The 17,255-nt window shown below is 38.6% G+C and overlaps 1 protein-coding gene and 1 pseudogene across 1 annotated transcript in view; one reads left to right on the top strand and one right to left on the bottom strand.

The window, feature by feature from the left end:
- Nucleotides 1-11,346: 11,346 nt before the first annotated feature.
- Nucleotides 11,347-12,475, top strand: LOC139013493 (actin, cytoplasmic 2-like; annotated as a pseudogene).
- Nucleotides 12,476-15,250: 2,775 nt separating this feature from the next.
- Nucleotides 15,251-17,255, bottom strand: part of NDC80 (NDC80 kinetochore complex component) — a 40,036-nt gene continuing 38,031 nt past the window's right edge. Inside the window, exon 17 of the mRNA XM_070421563.1 lies at nucleotides 15,251-16,478. Within this exon, the coding sequence (XP_070277664.1) occupies nucleotides 16,341-16,478 (138 nt within the window). The 3' untranslated portion in view covers nucleotides 15,251-16,340. The remainder of the gene's footprint in view (nucleotides 16,479-17,255) is intronic.

Below are 17,255 nucleotides of genomic sequence, written 5' to 3'. Positions count from 1 at the left end.
TTTTCTAAATCTTATTTAATGGATAAAGTGAATTGCTTTTTGATTTCATCATATTCGGACTAGGGCTGGAAATTCACCATCAAGGCTATATCTCATTCCTATGTAATACCAAATTATACAAATATATGAATACAAACAAATTATTTTCTTGTCTTTAGAAGATATTTAAGTATAATCACTAGGAGGAGAGAGATCCAAAATACTACCAGGGAAGTGTATTACAATAATATGGGCAACTATTGATGAAAACATTCATACATTCATACCTATCTTCTTGTTGGGAGGTTAAGTCTGAATCTATAATAATAAAAGCATAATATGCTAATTAGATCAGGTGACCTTCCGGACTAAGCCTCGGTGCCTCGGGGGCTGAGGCAGAGGCAGAGGCAGAGGCAGAGGCAGCTGCTGTGGCAGTGGGGGCTGAGCCCCTTGCATGAATTTCGTGCATTGAGCCTCTAGTACTTATATAATAGTATGGCAGTCTGAAACATCCTCAGAATCATTTGCCAGTCACTTTTGTTCTCAGAAAGTGACTCCTCAAATAGTTTTTTTCAATAAAGAAAGATGAGTTTGTTCTTTAATTTTCATCACAAAGAGTTGATTTTTATGTATGATACTGAAAAGAAATCCAATTTCATTTTTAAATAATTAATTGTCAGCATCATTTATTAAATAGTCCAGTTTTTCCCTGCTATATTTTGTGTAATTTTTTCATATACCAAGTTTCCACAAATGCATGTTTCTCTGTTCCTGGGTTTTATAGTTTGTTCTATTGGTAAACTTTTTCCCTCTCTGCTAATACTGCACCACCTTAATTATGTAACTTTATTATCTAACTTATAAAGCAAATCACCTCACCTATTCTTCATAAGTGTAACGTAGTTGGTTTTTAAGTGTCAAAAATGATGACTACTTCCTCTTTTTTTCAGTGTTTTCTCACTTAAGAGACACTTGAGATGTGGCCACCAGCATTTCCGTAATAGCAAAACCCATAATTTAATCAGGAACTGAGTACACAGGGTGGAGCAGAAGTATGGGAACACAGAGTTTATTAATTATTGCATCATTTTCCATATAAACAACTAGAAACCTACTTTTTCCCTCACCCTGTAAATTGTGGGTGAAGGCTAAGTACTTATCAAACTGTACTTTGCAGTAAAACTATTTGATGCCCAAATGGACTCTTTGTCCATCACTTTGTGCACTAATCCAGAAAGAAATGGAAAGACCTTAAAGATGTGTATTTGCCAATATGATATTTTTGTGTGTAAGTCTTTTATAGTCGCAATAGAAAAAAAATAAATTCTGGGGAAATTCAATATTTTGATTAGCATAAGTGAATTTAAATGAAATTATAACACTATCTTCATGTTGGTGAATGAAGATAGGTGATTATTCTGTCCTTCTAGGCTCCTTTCAGATATTTTAATTGCCTCAACAAATATTCATTGATTAACCATTAGAAGCCAGGCCTGTGACAAATTTAGTGGTCTACTTATTAATTTAGCTGAACATGTGATTATTGTGCATCTACTATATGCACTGGTGTCCTGCAAGATAAAATTAATGTTTTGAAATGGACAAATAAGAAACCTAAACTCAAGGAAGTTAAACTGATTTGTAGTCTCTGAAGCAATGGTAGAGAATGTCTAATGCCATCTCTTCACAATTTTTTTAAAAAAACCCTGAAGATTTTTAGTGACTCTCCAAGTTTAAGAAATAGTTTAGAGCAAAGGCTAAAATTTTGGTTCTTTATTTTCAATCATGGGGGTAATGGCTGCACGTTGACTAGCTATTTTGCCATTATTTTGAAACAATGTTTGCCATATGGGGTAATAGGGCCTGAGAAACCTGGAGAGATACAGGTATTTAAAAAATAGCATATAACTATTAAAGAATTAAATCTAATAACAATAATGGATATCATTTTGATACTAAAAATAGAAGTTTGTAAATGAAGTTTGGGTATGTATTCCTAAAAGTCTAGGAGCTCTTCATTTCTGGAAACATTGCATTGTATAACTATTTCAGAGTTCTGCAAAACTTGTGTGAGGTCCTAACCAGTTTGGCTCAGTGGCTAGCTAGAGTGTCAGCCCAGGGACTGATGGGACCCGGGTTTGATTCTGGTCAAGGGCACATGTCTGAGTTTCGGGCTGGATCCCCAGTAGGGGGTATGCAGGAGGCAGCCAATCGGTGGTTCCCTCTCATCATTGATGTTTCTGTCTCTTTCTCCCTCTCCAATCCTCTCTGAAATCAATAAAAAAATATATTTTTTAAAAAGTTGTATGGGGATATATTTTCTATGTAAATTAATAACAGTAAAACACTGAAAAGTTCAAGTCCTATACATTCTTGACTTTATACATGCATGTGACAAAACTTTTAAAGATGAGTAAAATTGGAACCCCCACCCAAAAAAAAAATCCTGAAAGTAAAATTAGCCCTCTGAAATAGAATTATGGCTATTTTATCCTGTGACTTCTCCATCCCCTCATACCTCAAATTGAGAAGCATGGCTAGTGGCAGTCAGAAACAATAGAAAAATTTTATACATGTGAGTGGCATAATTAGATATATCCTAAAAATATAACTGTGGCAACAGTGTTAATGAAGGACATTATTTTGTGCAGACACTATTATGAACAGATTATAGATTATTTAGATGATAAATAAAGTGACAGTTATTAAAGGTCATATATCAATCATTCATTCACCAAATAGTCATTGGTGTGCCAATTAGGTAGTAAGGATGCAAGTCAGCCTCTGTCTTCATGGGGCTCATATTTTATTGAGTGAGACAAACAACTTAGCAATTAAATATACAGAATATCAGGTGATGATTAATGTGCTATGGAGAAAACTCTAAAGGATGGGAACCAGAAGGCCACATTTTTTATATAGTGGTCAGGAAGCACTTTCTGTTAGGGCATTATTTGAGCAGAAAGCTGAAGAAGCAAGTTGTAAAGAACTGTGAGACAAATGTTGCTGGAGGGGGAAAACAAGTGTAAATCAGTTTTGAACATGTTTGGCATTGTGTGTGAGAGAAATAGAGGATGAAAACAGAGAGATAAATGGAGGAAAGAAGGAATAATGGTAAGGGCCTCATAAGAGCAAAGTCTGTTGTTTTTCTGAAAGTTTCAGTTTTAATAGACCTTCTTTCAACCAATTAGAAGTTTGAGGCAAAGTGCTATATTGGTGAATACACTAGGCTCTTCTTCAGATGGAATCTGTTAACCCTGAGACATTGTAGTACCATGGCAGGTTCAAAAGCACACACTTTTTGCGCTCTTTAAAATAAGTTAGATAAAACACTGCGGTTACCTAAAATACAACGACCATGGGTTTGAATATTTGAAACTCACTGCTAGAAAAAAAAATGTTCCTTACCAATGAGAGGTGTGGCTAAAAATAAATGAAACTGATTATCAGATAAAGAAACTTGTGGTTTGTGAGCCCCTGAAAAACACTTAGAGCACTCAGGGGCATATTTTAATATTTGTACAGCATTAAAGAGGCAACATGGTGTTAGGGACATGAAACCTGAACTAGGAGTAAGAATTTGTACTCCCAAGTGCCAAACCTAATTCCTGTCTAGCTATGAAACTAAAGGCAATTCAACAGGTACTGAGCACAAGATTAACTAAGCAGAGATGAATCAAACAGACACAGAAACATAAATAACTACAATGCTTTATTAGAAGTATTCATTTGTTTATTCATTTATCCATTCAGCATTTGTTGCCAACCATATGTCTACCGTGTGCCAGGCACTGGGGCTTCAAAGATGAACAAGAAAAATCAGCACCTAGTTCCCATCCTCCAAGAAGCAAGTGGCCCAGGGAATAGAGACCAGACTTGCTGTGGCATTGACATTCCACTCCTCCCCCTAATAGACTTCTCTCTCCCCTTTCCATGGTCCTTCTTTCCTTCTTTCCCAATAGCCTCCCGCAACCCTTAGTTTAACTATCTGGGCCCACAGACCCTGAGCCAAATGAGCTTTAGAAACCTTAAACTCTGAAAATATGATCGTGTTTCCTGCTCATAGATAAAGTGAAATCTCAAACAATAAAAAACTATAAAATGGGTAAAATTATATATAATTAAACTATTTCTCCAGATATTCTAGACTGTGGAAAATCTAGTACAATTTGAGCATTATCTCTTCATGGAGAGAAATGTCCAAGTACATTTCAAACAATTTTCTAAAGCCTTTCACCATCCCCAGATGATTCTAAAATAATATTTATCCCTGAATTAAAGAAAGAGGTCAGACCTTTACAGGTCCTGGAGTTACCTTAAAGATGTTTTATTCTATCAGGACAACAATGGGAGTAAGGAGCTATGAAAGCTTTTTAAGGTAGAATGGGACACACTTAGATTTACACTTTAGAAACTTCTTTCTGACTGTAACATGAAGAATGGATCACAAGAACTTAAACTAATAGCTAGTTGGAAACCCAATCAAGAGATTATAGCCAACTGCTAAAGTGTGCTCTTTGGAGTGATTAAAAATATTTAAAATTAGGTTGTGGTGATGTTTGCACAACTCTGTGAATATACGTAGAACCATTGAATTGTACACATTAAATGTGTGAATTCTATGGTATGTGAATTATATCTCAATAAAGATGTTTTCAAAAAAGCAACAGGTAAGAAATAAAAAATGATTGAACCTAAGTAAATAAATGAATGAATAAAAGAGGTCATGGTTGTGTTAGGAACTGATATGAAAGACTTTTAGGGGAGAAGAGAAGGAAGTAAGGAGAGGTAGGAGTCAAGGATGACTCCAGGCTTTGGGTTTAGGCCACTGGGTAAATGATAATGCTTTTACAGAGATAAATGATAATGCTTCCATTTTACTGTAATGGAAGGTGTTCTGGAAGGCACGATACAAAGAGCTGGAAGGGACCGCCAAAAAATGCTCAAGAAACTGTTGCATTTAGGGAAGGATGGACAAACTTTTACCTGTCATCAGGGCAAGGTTGTCAGGCTTCTTTCTGAAGAAGTCAGAAAGACCGGCACACCATATTCAAACTATAAGTATTTAAAGGGAAAGAAAGGTAAAATTATCAAGGACACCAAGTTTATATTAGTCTTTTCATGGTGGGAAAAAAAAAAAAACCACTTTCTCACACAACTATCATATTTACAAAGATCATTCATGTCTTCAGACATCAGAATATAAAAAATCAGGGATAACAATCTTTAGAGGGTTCAGGCTTACAGGAAATGTTCCAGGGTTTATTATTCTGGAAGCAGAACTAGTCAGGATGAGCCTACTATTATACCGAGAGAGAAAGAGAGAAAGAGAGAGAGAGAGAGAGAGAGAGAGAGAGAGAGAGAGAGAATGCAATATCTAAGAGTGCAAAGTAGACTTATTTTGGTCTAAACTACAGTATGTGATGTGCTTAATCATACTGGAAGAAGAACAAGTGTCAGTTTTGCTTCTGCAGGAGATTAGTAACAGAATAAAGCATGCAGAAGGAAGGAAAGATGGCCAGAAAGATGGGATTGATGGTATGTAAGCATATGTTGGGTTGGGCATGGCAGGCATGTGAGGCAAGGAGAAAGCATTCACTGTTATTGGGGCTCTCGTCAGCTTTGTGTGATTACTAAGTTGCATCAGAGGCCCTGTAAGCCACTCAGCAGGCCGGTCCAAATAAAACAGTAAGGAGTCATTGTAGTATTTGGAGAAAATGAAACAGAATGCCTAAGTAAGGAGTCATTACAGCAGTGATAGCGAACCTATGACATTTTTTTTGGTTGATTTTTCTTTGTTAAATGGCATTTAAATATATAAAATAAATATTAAAAATATAAGTCTTTGTTTTACTATGGTTGCAAATATAAAAAAATTTCTATATGTGACACGGCACCAGAGTTAAGTTAGGGTTTTTCAAAATGCTGACACGCCGAGCTCAAAAGTTTCGCCATCACTGCATTACAGTATCTGGGGAAAATGAAACTGAAAAGGTCGCAGAATATATTGCCTGGCTCAAAGAAGATCACCTTCTTAAAGATTTAACAGCTGCCAGAACCGGTTTGGCTCAGTGGATAGAGCGTCGGCCTGCGGACTGAAGGGTCCCAGGTTCGATTCTGGTCAAGGGCACGTACCTGGGTGGCGGGCACATCCCCAGTGGGAGATGTGCAGGAGGCAGCTGATCGATGTTTCTCTCTCATCGATGTTTCTAACTCTCTATCTCTCTCCCTTCCTCTCTGTAAAAAATCAATAAAATATATTTAAAAAAAAAATTTAACAGCAGCCCACCGTGGAAGTCTCAGCCTTCAGCTAGTGGCAAGTAGTAGGGAAAGTATTTCCAGGCTTCTCCATAGGGAGGCAAAGCCTACAGGAAATCACTATTTCCTGCAAAAACAGACTAAAGGCTAGTTGGCAACAGAAGGAGAATTTACACACAGACAATGTAGAATAGCTAGACTTTGAAACTCCAATATTTCACTTGGGATTTCTGTTGTTGTCACCACCACCTCTCTCATTAAGTCTGTCACCTTCATGAGCACAGACCCCCTCCTAATTCCTGGAAGCATAGTTGAGATCCTACTGGGGTGTTCAGACTGTAGCATGCATAAGAATAACCTGTGAGGGGTGTTTAAGATACAGATCCTGAGGTTCCATGCCTATATTTTTAATTAGTCAAGTTCAGGATTATGCATAGCCCTTGGACACAGACAATAGTGTGGTGAAAGCCTGGGAGGGGCGGGTGCGGGTGCGAGGGGGAGGGGGTCAATGGGGAAAATAAAGGGCACATCTGTAATACTTTCAACAATAAAGATAATTTTTTTAAAGTTCAGGATTAGGAATTTTTATTTTTAACAACTTCCAGGTAATGCTAATGAAGGCAGTTCAAATACCACATTTCGAGAAACACTGGGCCACGGGTAACATAAATGTGTGATAAATAGCCGAAACCGGTTTGGCTCAGTGGATAGAGCGTCAGCCTGCGGACTGAAAGGTCCCAGGTTCGATTCCAGTCAAGGGCATGTATCTGGGTTGCGGGCACATCCCCAGTGGGAGATGTGTAGGAGGCAGCTGATCGATCTCTCTCATCGATGTTTCTAACTCTCTATCTCTCTCCCTTCCTCTCTGTAAAAAATCAATAAAATATATTTTTAAAAAAATGTGTGATAAATATAGCAAAGAATACATAGTCTGATTTACAAAAATGCAGCTGGGTCAATTGCAGTTTATAGCCTTGGCCTTCAAATGGTCAGAGATCGTCTTCCCCTAACAATCAGTAGTTGTGCAAACATGTCTACCTTATTTCAAGATAGTTCCCAAACAAAGCCCAGAGAGAAACACAAGTTTCCCCATGGACTAAGTTTCCATTTGCCATATAGGTTTCATTTTCTTTAAAGAGAACTAAGTTCTTCCCTGAAAACTGGGTACTGGTCATCTTCTCCTTACAGGGAAGTTGGTTGGCCTGTTATAAATTTAGATTGCAGCATCACTACAAGAGATACACAGATATTGTAGCAGGTAATTCACTTATTTTTATATAGCCATATAAATTATGATAAACAAAGACAGTTTGCATTTTTCACTTTTCTTAAAGTCTATATTTTTTAGTTCTAAATACTGCCATCAATAGTTCAATTCAAGTTGACCTTTGTCAAACCCAGGCCAGTCAGTAACTCTTCACTGACCCTCCTTCAGCTTGAGGTGAACATCACTCCCATAATTACCCCCCTTGCTGTCCTATGGGACTTAGCTCCTAATACCTCTGGAAAATTATCTTAAAAGAAATACTCTCCAGAGGAAACAATGAGTTTGCAGAGGTAAAGCTGCCTGCATACTCTGCACAAAGAAAAGCAAGCATCCCCACTCTCAATCATACATTTATCAAATATTGACTTTATCAAAAATGGTAGTTGGAACAAAATATTCGGCTTACATGATTTTATTCTTCAGTTTGTGAGTAGATATTTCCTGCTTCTACAGCTGTTGGGTGTGTCCCTCCCCCTGTTCCTCTGACCTAAACCTAAAAATATGCTTCTCAAAAGAAGTTGAGCAGAGTCTCAAGTACACACACACACACACACACACACACACACACACACTATACAGATTCCATGAATATTTTAGATTTTTAATTTCATGATATCAACCCTTTCCATTTTAGAGAATGTTTTTGTTTTACACTACAAAACTAAGTCTGTCCAGCCTGTTCCTTTTTTCAGAACAAAGAGAAGTTTATACTAAATTGTGTGTTGTCCCCAATTTTGCTAGCCTAAGAGAAAAAAAATGCTTGCATCTCAAAGCCAAATTCCTCAAGGTGTTCTAGCTCAAATCCAACCACAACAGGAAGAGGAAGTACACAGTGTCATATATTCAGTATCATTTTATGGTTGCCTCCCCATGTGCTTCAGTCTTCTTACAAAATAGAGTATGCAGGGAAGTGCAGGGAACAGCTGCTGTGCAACTGAGGAAAGGTTCATCTTAGATATTTCAACAACTGCTGAGCGGCCTGCTACCTCCACACAAGCCATATTCCTTCCTCATTTTCTCTGCTTTAGTTGAATTTTTCCTGGAGTGTTCCTCTAGAGTCACAACCCCACTGAAGCTTTTCCATGGCCTTCTAGTCAGCCAAATTACTGTCCCCAGCTAGGACCTTCAGTTCAACTCTAATTACATCCTGAGAAAGTACAAAGCAACTCTGCTAAGGTCAGACTGTGATAAACAAAATTTTCAACAGGATGCAGGGAAGCCAATAGAACAATGTTTCTAACCAAACATAATTAATGCTACACTGCAGTTGCAAAAATGACTAACAAGCACAACCAACCAAACCCCGTGCTCTGTCTTAATGAGACATCCCTAAACCAGTTCTTCCTCACTACAAGTTGATAAGCTTTTGTCTATAGGTATGACCGGCTGGCCTTTCCTTTGGTTAGATACCGAAGGTGTCTAGCTGGAGCAGAGTGAAGCAGACCAGCGTAGGGCAAAGCAAACTGGTATGGAGCAGGGCAGTACAGACAAGCAAGGAGCAGAGCAGTGCTATCTAGCCAAAGAGGGTCCAGGTGCCAGGGTCACTTCCCCCAGGGCTGCCTCAGAGCCGTCCTGTATAACAATTGAGCTGTTTTGTACTGACTAAAGTTTCCTTCTTCAGCGCACCCCACATTGGGGATGCCTGATGGCATTGAATTAGCATCAACAACCATTGGTTGACAGTGCTCCAAGATATACTCTTTGCTCACCACTTTCCATCAGAGGTTTCCTGCTTGATGCGTCACACACACCGCTTGAGCCTTTCCCCCTCTCCATGGCCAACTTTATGTCTGGCCTGATTCAATTCCACTCTTTCCTTGCTCACCTGAGAGTGGACAACTTGAAATAGCCAGTTGTTTCACCTCCCCATATCCTCTCTCAGGATGTGAGGCATGAGAGTGTATTAGAGCAAGGTGTGATTCCTTTTCTCTCCAACATACCTAATCTCACCTTCCCTACTCCAAAGCTGTCAGATACTTAGGAAATCGGTTTTATAGCCATTCCATTTCTCTCCCAGCATATTGGTAAAGTTTTGCATTCTCCATCCTTGTGAAGGAAGTACCCAAGGGACTTCTCCTATGGGCCTGAGCAACTAGATTACTCTCTGCTATGGAGAGCAGACACTGTTTCTACATCTGAGGCTAAAAGATATGCAGGGAGTAATTTTTCCCATGCAGAACACTACTCTGGTTTGCATCCCTTTTTAGACATAATATCCAAAGACTTCCCTGAGGTGGATTCATTTCAGCTAGTGAACAGATTAACTTCTGCAGCACTTCTTTATCCTGGTAGCCAGTGAGAGCTACAAATTGCTCCACCCTCCACCACAATGGAGCTATCACCTCCCTTGATGGGAAAAACAACGCAGGGGCATTTCTCATTTGTATTTTCACCCTGCCATTCTCTGGCTGGTAGAGTCTCCTGCTTCGGAAATGATATCTTCCTCCCCAGTAGAGCTTGGAAGGTCTGCAGAGATTAAACCATTCCACTATCATAAGCCTCTGGCACATTGGTGGTGAAGCTTGTTCTCCACTTACTTAGTTTAATATTAGTCATCATCATCATCCCATATGTAACCGTACCCTCCTTGCCCCAACACACTGCACCCTTGCTAAATAGACCACACCTTTGGCAACTTCGCTGACCAATCAATATTCCATGTAGTTTGCAGTTCCTTTTTCTCTAGTCTTTTTACATCATGCACAATTTCTCAGCCCCTGAATTACCCAACTTTTTGGATATCTTACTAAATTGCTACACAAACTCCTGTGTCTTCACAACCTTTGTATTGAATTCAAGGTGTTTCCCCGGGAGATCTCTCTTCCTCATGATATAATAGTTAAGTGGTGAGGTCCTTAAGTCAGACTGTCTAAATTCAGTTTTGCCATTTCCTAAAGGACTTTACCATGTACTATTGAGAAGTTAGTAAAATTATTTAACTTTTCTGTTTCTCAGTCTATGAGAGTACAAGTAAATAATAATTAAATTAAGAAAAGCTCAGTAATGTAATTGATAAGGCAGATCTGATTAATATATCAAATTTTAAAAAGAGAATACATAAACACTCACAAAAACTATCAAGTCACAGTCCTGTAACCAACCCGGTTACAGTTGTTTACAGCATTGTCCTCATATGCCAAGGTTGCAGGTTCGATACCTGGTCAGGACTCATACAAAAATCAACCAGTGAATGCATAAATAAGTAGAACAACAAATCATTTCTCTCTCTCTTTCCCTCTCCCACTTTCTCTCTCTCAAAAAAATTAATTAAAAAAATTAACCCACAAAGAAAAACCTTAGCAACATCTAAACCAGTGATGGCATTTAAATATATAAAATAAATGTCAAAAATATAAGTCTTTGTTTTACTATGATTGCAAATATCAAAAAATTTCTATATGTGACACGGCACCAGAGTTAAATTAGGGTTTTTCAGAATGCTGACACGCCGAGCTCAAAAGGTTCGCCATCACTGACTAAACTGTAAAGATAGCATTTTTTTTTGGTAAAGATTTGTATTGATTTCAGAGAGGAAGGGAGAGGGAGAGAGAGATAGAAACATCAATGATGAGAGAGAATCACTGATCGGCTGCCTCCTGCACACTCCACACTGGAAATTGAGCTTGCAATCGGGGCCTGTGCCCTGAATGGGAACCGTGACCTCCAGGTTCATAGGTCGACGCTCAACCATTGAGCCACGCCGGCTGGGTGATAGCATTTTTTTTTTTTTAAATCACAATGCAATATAATATAAATTAACAAAATTCTTTCTATGTGGAAATTTAAAACTATTTTAAACAAAGTTTAGAACAAAGAGAAACCATTAACTGAAATTGTAGACAATGAAGACACAATATATAAAAACTCCTGGAGTTGTAGGCTATCCATGTGCTCCTGTGGCTCAACCTCGTCATTCCTCTGCTCCCACTCTTCTAGATTGCAATGCAAAAGAAATCGCTGGGCTCATCATTGACAACGGCTTTGGCATGTGTAAAGGTGATTTTGCTAGAAATGATGACCCCAAAGCCATGATTCCATCCATTGTTGGGTGCCCAGGTGGTCTGGGGGGCAGAAAGTCCAGAGCAAGTGTGGCATCCTGATCCTGAAGTACCTCATGGAGTCTGGCATAGCCCTCAACTGGGGCGACATTAGGAAGATCTGACACACCTTCTACAACGAGCTACATGTGGTCCCTGAGGAGCGCCTGGTGCTGCTGAGGCTCCACTGAACCCCAAAGCCCTCAGAGAGATGACTCAGATCATGTTTGAGACCTTCAACACCTGGGCATGTACGTGTTCATCTGGGCCTTGCTGTGTCTGAATGCCTCTGGCTACATCACTGGTTTTATAATGGACCCCTAGGGATGGGCTCCTTCACATGGTGCCACCTATGAGGCCTATACTGCTTCACCACTCTCTGTGTCTGGACCTTGCTGGCTGGGGTCTGATGGACTACCTCATGAAGATCCTCACAGAGCACGCCTACAGCTTCACCACCACAGCAGAATGGAAAATCATTCATGACATCAAGGAGAAGCTCTGCTATGTTGCCTTGGAATTTGAGCAGGAGATGGCCACCACCGAGTTACCAGTTGTCCAGTCATCAGGTGATCACCATCACCAACCAGTGGTTCTGGTGTCCAGAAGCACTCATCCAGCCTTCTTTCCTGGGTATGGAGTCCTGAGACCATCTTTAACTCAATCATGAACTGTGATGTTGACATCTGGAAGGACTTGTATGTGACATGGTGCTCTCTGATGGGACCAGCATGTACTCTGGCATGTTTGACAGCATGCAGATCACAGCACTGGATCTCAGCAAGTGGAGGTCAAAATCATCACTCCTTCTAAATGCAAGTATTCAGTGTGAATTGGGGGCTTCATCCTGGCCTTGCTGTGCACCTTCTAGCAGATGTGGATCAGCAAGCAGGAATATAACAAGTTGGGCCCCTCCATTGTCCATTGCAAATGATTCTAAATGGACTGCAAGCAGATGCATACCATTTGTTGCATGAATTAAATCAGAAGTATACATTTGCCCTACCTCATGAAACTGGAATAAACATTTAAAAAGAAATTTGTCGCATGGCCAGCATGGCTTAGTGGTTGAGTGCCGACCTCTGAAGTGCGAGGCCAGGGTTTGATTCCTGGTCAGGGCACATGCCCCTGTTGTGGGCTTGATCCCCAGTGTGGGGTGTGCAGGAGGCAGCCGATTGATGAGTCTCGCTCATCATTGATGTTTCAGTCTTTCTCTTCCTCTCTTAAATTAATAAAAAACAAATAAATAATAAAAAGAAATTTGTCTTTGAAGCTTTTATTTGCTACAAGCTGGATTGTAGAACTTGTTAATTTTAATCTTATATTTAAGTTAACTGTTACCTTTGTATATTTTACAAAGTTATCTTTGATTTAAACCCTTGGTACTTCCTGACTGAGGTGAGAGAACACATTTATGGAAGAGAAATTGGCTTGGTGAGAATGTGTAAGACCATCAAATGCTTGATCTGTGCAGGGTATTAGAGTATACACACTGACTATTCCAGGGTTCTAGAGGCTGGCAGTTCTTGAATCAGCTGTCCTTTCTGTCTTCCCAGTCTAACAGTGTTGGAAGAGTCCAAGACTTCAAACCCAGTTTCCTTTCTTATGTTTTCCTGCCAGAACTGTGAGTTGTTAATTGCCTTGCATTGGCAAATGGTTTGCATTTATATCTGTAAATTTATTAATTCTTTTATGGCAAGCTGTACAACAAATTTTGGTTTTCTATTGTCAGGTGAGAACATTAGTTGCCAGCAACATGCCATTGTGCAAGGAAAATAAAGTGCTTAAAAAACCTGAAACACAAACAGACCAACAGAAAAACTTGTACAACCCAGAGGAAAATTCATAGTTTTTCATTCTTACATTAAAAAAAAAAAGAATTAAGATAAATGAATTGAGAATTTAATTCAAAAAGTTAGGGGGGGAAGGGGATAAAATAAATTGTTATTTCTTCTATTTTTATTTTATTATTATTTTTGATAAAATAAATTGAAGAAAAGCAAAACAAGTTACTTAGCAAAGAAAAAAGGAAAAATTAATAAATTAGAGAACAGAAGGACAAAAGTATTAAGTTAAAAAACTAATTCAATAGAGAAACCATCAGCTATTTGATTCTAAGGAAAAAAGGAAGAGAGCAAATGTGCAAAAATATAATGCAAGCGAAAGGACCATAAAAGCAGAAAGTAAATGGAATTGCACTAAATTACTTTGTTCAATTCTGTGTTCACCAGTTTAAAAAACTTTATTAAATAGAAAAATGTCTAAGATAATACAATTTACCAAAATCATGGAAAAGATCAAAAACAAAGACTTAAACAGAACTCTAGGGAAAATAAGTAGAGTTGTCAAAGAGCTACACCCACAGAGAGCAGCGCACACAGATGGGGAATTCTACCAAACTTTGAAAGCATACAATCTATCTAATAAGGAGGGAATATGATAATTGACCCTCACACTGTAGCAAAGATAGCAGTGTTCACAGCTGATAAGGAGGGAATATGCTAATTTGACTGCCCCGCCCTCAAATATGGCAGTGCCCACAGCCACAAGATGGCCGGCAGGGGAGGGCAGTTGTGGGCGATCAGGCCAGCAGGGGAGGGTAGTTAGGGGTGACCAGGCCTGCAGGGGAGGGCAGTTGGGGGGGACCAGGCCTGCAGGGGAGTGCAGTTAGGGGTGACCAGGCCAGCAGGGGAGGGCAATTGGGGGCAACCAGGCTGGCAGGGGAGGGCAGTTGACAGCAATTGGGCTGGCAGGGGAGCAGTTAGGTGTTGATCGGGCTGGCAGGGGATTGGTTAGGGGGTGATCAGGCAGGCAGGCAGAAGTGGTTAGGGGCATTCAGGCAGGCAGGCAGGCAGGCAGGCAAGTGGTTGGGAGCCAGCAGTCCCGGATTTTGAGAAGGATGTCCGACTGAGCATAAACTGGCAGTTGGACATCTCCCGAGGGGTCCCAGTTTGGAGAGGGTGCAGGCTGAGCTGAGGGACACCCCCCCCCCCCCCCCCCCGCCAGTGCACAAATTTCGTGCTGCAGGTCTCTAGTTCTAATATTAATATTATTACCAGAGAAAATTTCAAAGAAGGAAACATCTAATTTCTCTGAAATGATAACATTGATACCAAAACCTGAGAAAAATAAAAAAAGATATCAGACCACTAATCTAACTTATGAATAAAAATACAAAAATATCTTAAAAACCAAACAAAAAGAAAAAATACTTCATGACCAAGTAAGGTTTATTCTAGGAATGTAAGGATGTTTATATGTTAGGGAAAAAATCATATGAAAATATTAGAAGAGAGTAATAGATTCCATGTCATAGATGCTTACAAGTCATTTGAAAAATTCAACAACCATTACTAAGAAAATAAACTTAATAAATTACGAAAAAAATGGTACTTTCTTAACATGATATATCTAACTCAGCACAAAGGCTGAAATTATGATTAATGGGTAAATACTTCAAGCATCTTTACTAAAATTAGAAATAAGACAATAATGGCCACTCTCACAAATATTTAATACTATATTTGATTTACTGTTCAATACAATTAGACAAAAGAAGGAAATTGGAGTTATAATAATTGGAAAGGTGTAAGTAAACTATTACTATTTGCAAGTATTATGACTATGTAATTGAAAAACCCCGGAGACTCAATATTAACAACAAAACTGAGTAATAAAGACCTCATAAATTAGTTACAAGTTATATAAATATATAGAAATCAAATTCTTTCATTTATACAAATTATTACAAGAGAAAGCACAGTGGAAGATCCATTTAAAATAGCAACAACAAAAAAATACGTAGAAAAAAATTTAAAAGAAGCAAGACTTTTATGAAGAAAAATTTAAACTCAACAGAAGACTTCAACAAGTAGAAAAACATACCATGCTTTTTCATCATGGAGACTCAACATCATAGCACAACTTCCTCACCACTCAGCACATTCATATTTCATGGCTGTTGTGGCTGTATCAATTCAAGTAAATTGCAGTGTGGCGTCTACCACTAAGAACTGTGACTTGAGGTAAATCAGAACTTCTCTAGGAATGAACTCTCATCTCTAAAATGAGGTTGAACTAGATTATTTTATTATTTCTTCTGATTCTCACATTCCACATTCTGCTTATTTCAGAGTAAAGATGGAAAAAAACTAGACATAATTTTAGCTTCTTGGCTCTGAATAAGGAGTAGGTTGGACTACATGTCCAGAATCATTAAGAAAGTTTTTTAGTTGAACAGTAGCAACCCTATATAATTTATATGAGGGATTGGCAAACTTTGTTGTAAAGGGCCAGAATAGTACACATTTTTGACTTTGCAGTCCATGGGGTGGTTTCTGTTGCATATACTAAACTCTGCCATTGTAGTATGAAAGCAGTTATAAATGATATGTCAACGAATGGGTGTGATTAGATTTGGTCCACAGTTAGTTTGGTGACTCTTATTTTAGATCAAATACCTTTCAAACCATCTGAAGATAGGCAGAAAAATCAGGAAAAAAACCTCCACACTTTAATGTTAACATTTTATTAACCCTGGGTGCATAATATAACTGGTACTCATATCTAAAAATAACAAACCAACAAATTTTCATAATTTCAGGTTGTACACACTTTAAGTTAATGAACTTAGATTTATAAAAGCTACAAAATATTTCACAAGTATGGGAAGATGTGGTCATGAGACTTCATTGTAAGAATGGGCATAGGATATATAAGAGATTTTTCAAACCTCAAAGGACATTTTGAAATTTACAATGTTAATAAAGTTCTTGCTTAGATAATCAACATTTTTATCTTCATTCATCAGAAGATTTAATTAGAGCAGCTTTCTTCTTATACTTTTCTCCAATCTCTCTAATATTTTCCAAGAGATCTTCAGACACATGCTCTTCATACTCTCTATCAACTTTAGCAATCTGCTCCTCAAGGTGTTTCTAGTGGAAACAATTAGCAATTGTTAATGTAAAAACATTAATTTAATTTAAAGTGTTTAATTGTCAAATTTACAGACAAGAGTATTCCATTTGTAAGAGAAGAAATACTCTTGTATCCAGTATGCAGGCTCCTTTGTGTCCTTTCCTAATCAGATCACCTTCTCTTTTCTCCTGAGAGACAACCATTCTCCTGAATGCTTTTCCTTACTACACACACACACACACACACACACACACACAGGTATGTGCCTCTAACCAATATAGTTAGTGGTACCTGGTTTCAACCTTCATATTTATTGAATGATTTTAAATGTAATTTCACTTATTTTTTCATCCAGTATTTTAAGGCATGGTAGGCTGACGAGTAGCCTCTCCAAAGATGTCTGTGTCCAGCCCTAGCCGGTTGGGTTCACTGGCTAGAGCGTCAGCCTGGGGCGTGAAGGGTCTCAGGTTCAATTCTGGTCGAGGGCATGTACCTTGGTTGCGGGCACATCCCCAGTGGGGGGTGTGCAGGAGGCAGCTGATCGATGCTTCTCTCTCACTGATGTTTCTAACTCTCTATCCCTCTCCCTTCCTCTCTGTATAAAAATCAATAAAATATATTAAAAAAAAAAAAAAAAAAGATGTCCGTGTCCTAATCCCCAGAACCCTTGAATACATTATCTTACATAGCAAGAGAAACTTTGCAGATGTAAGTTAAGGATCTCAAGAAGATATTATTCTGCATTATCCTGGTAGACCACAAGGGTCCTTTTCAGAGGGGATGAGCAGTGTAAC

Source organism: Myotis yumanensis, unplaced genomic scaffold, assembly GCF_028538775.1.
Source record: "Myotis yumanensis isolate MYYU_CA2020_CCGP unplaced genomic scaffold, mMyoYum1.0.hap1 SCAF_7, whole genome shotgun sequence".
NCBI classification, from domain to species: Eukaryota; Metazoa; Chordata; class Mammalia; order Chiroptera; family Vespertilionidae; genus Myotis; species Myotis yumanensis.
The sequence above is the reverse complement of the archived record's forward strand: the minus strand, read 5'-3'. Positions and strand labels throughout refer to the sequence as shown.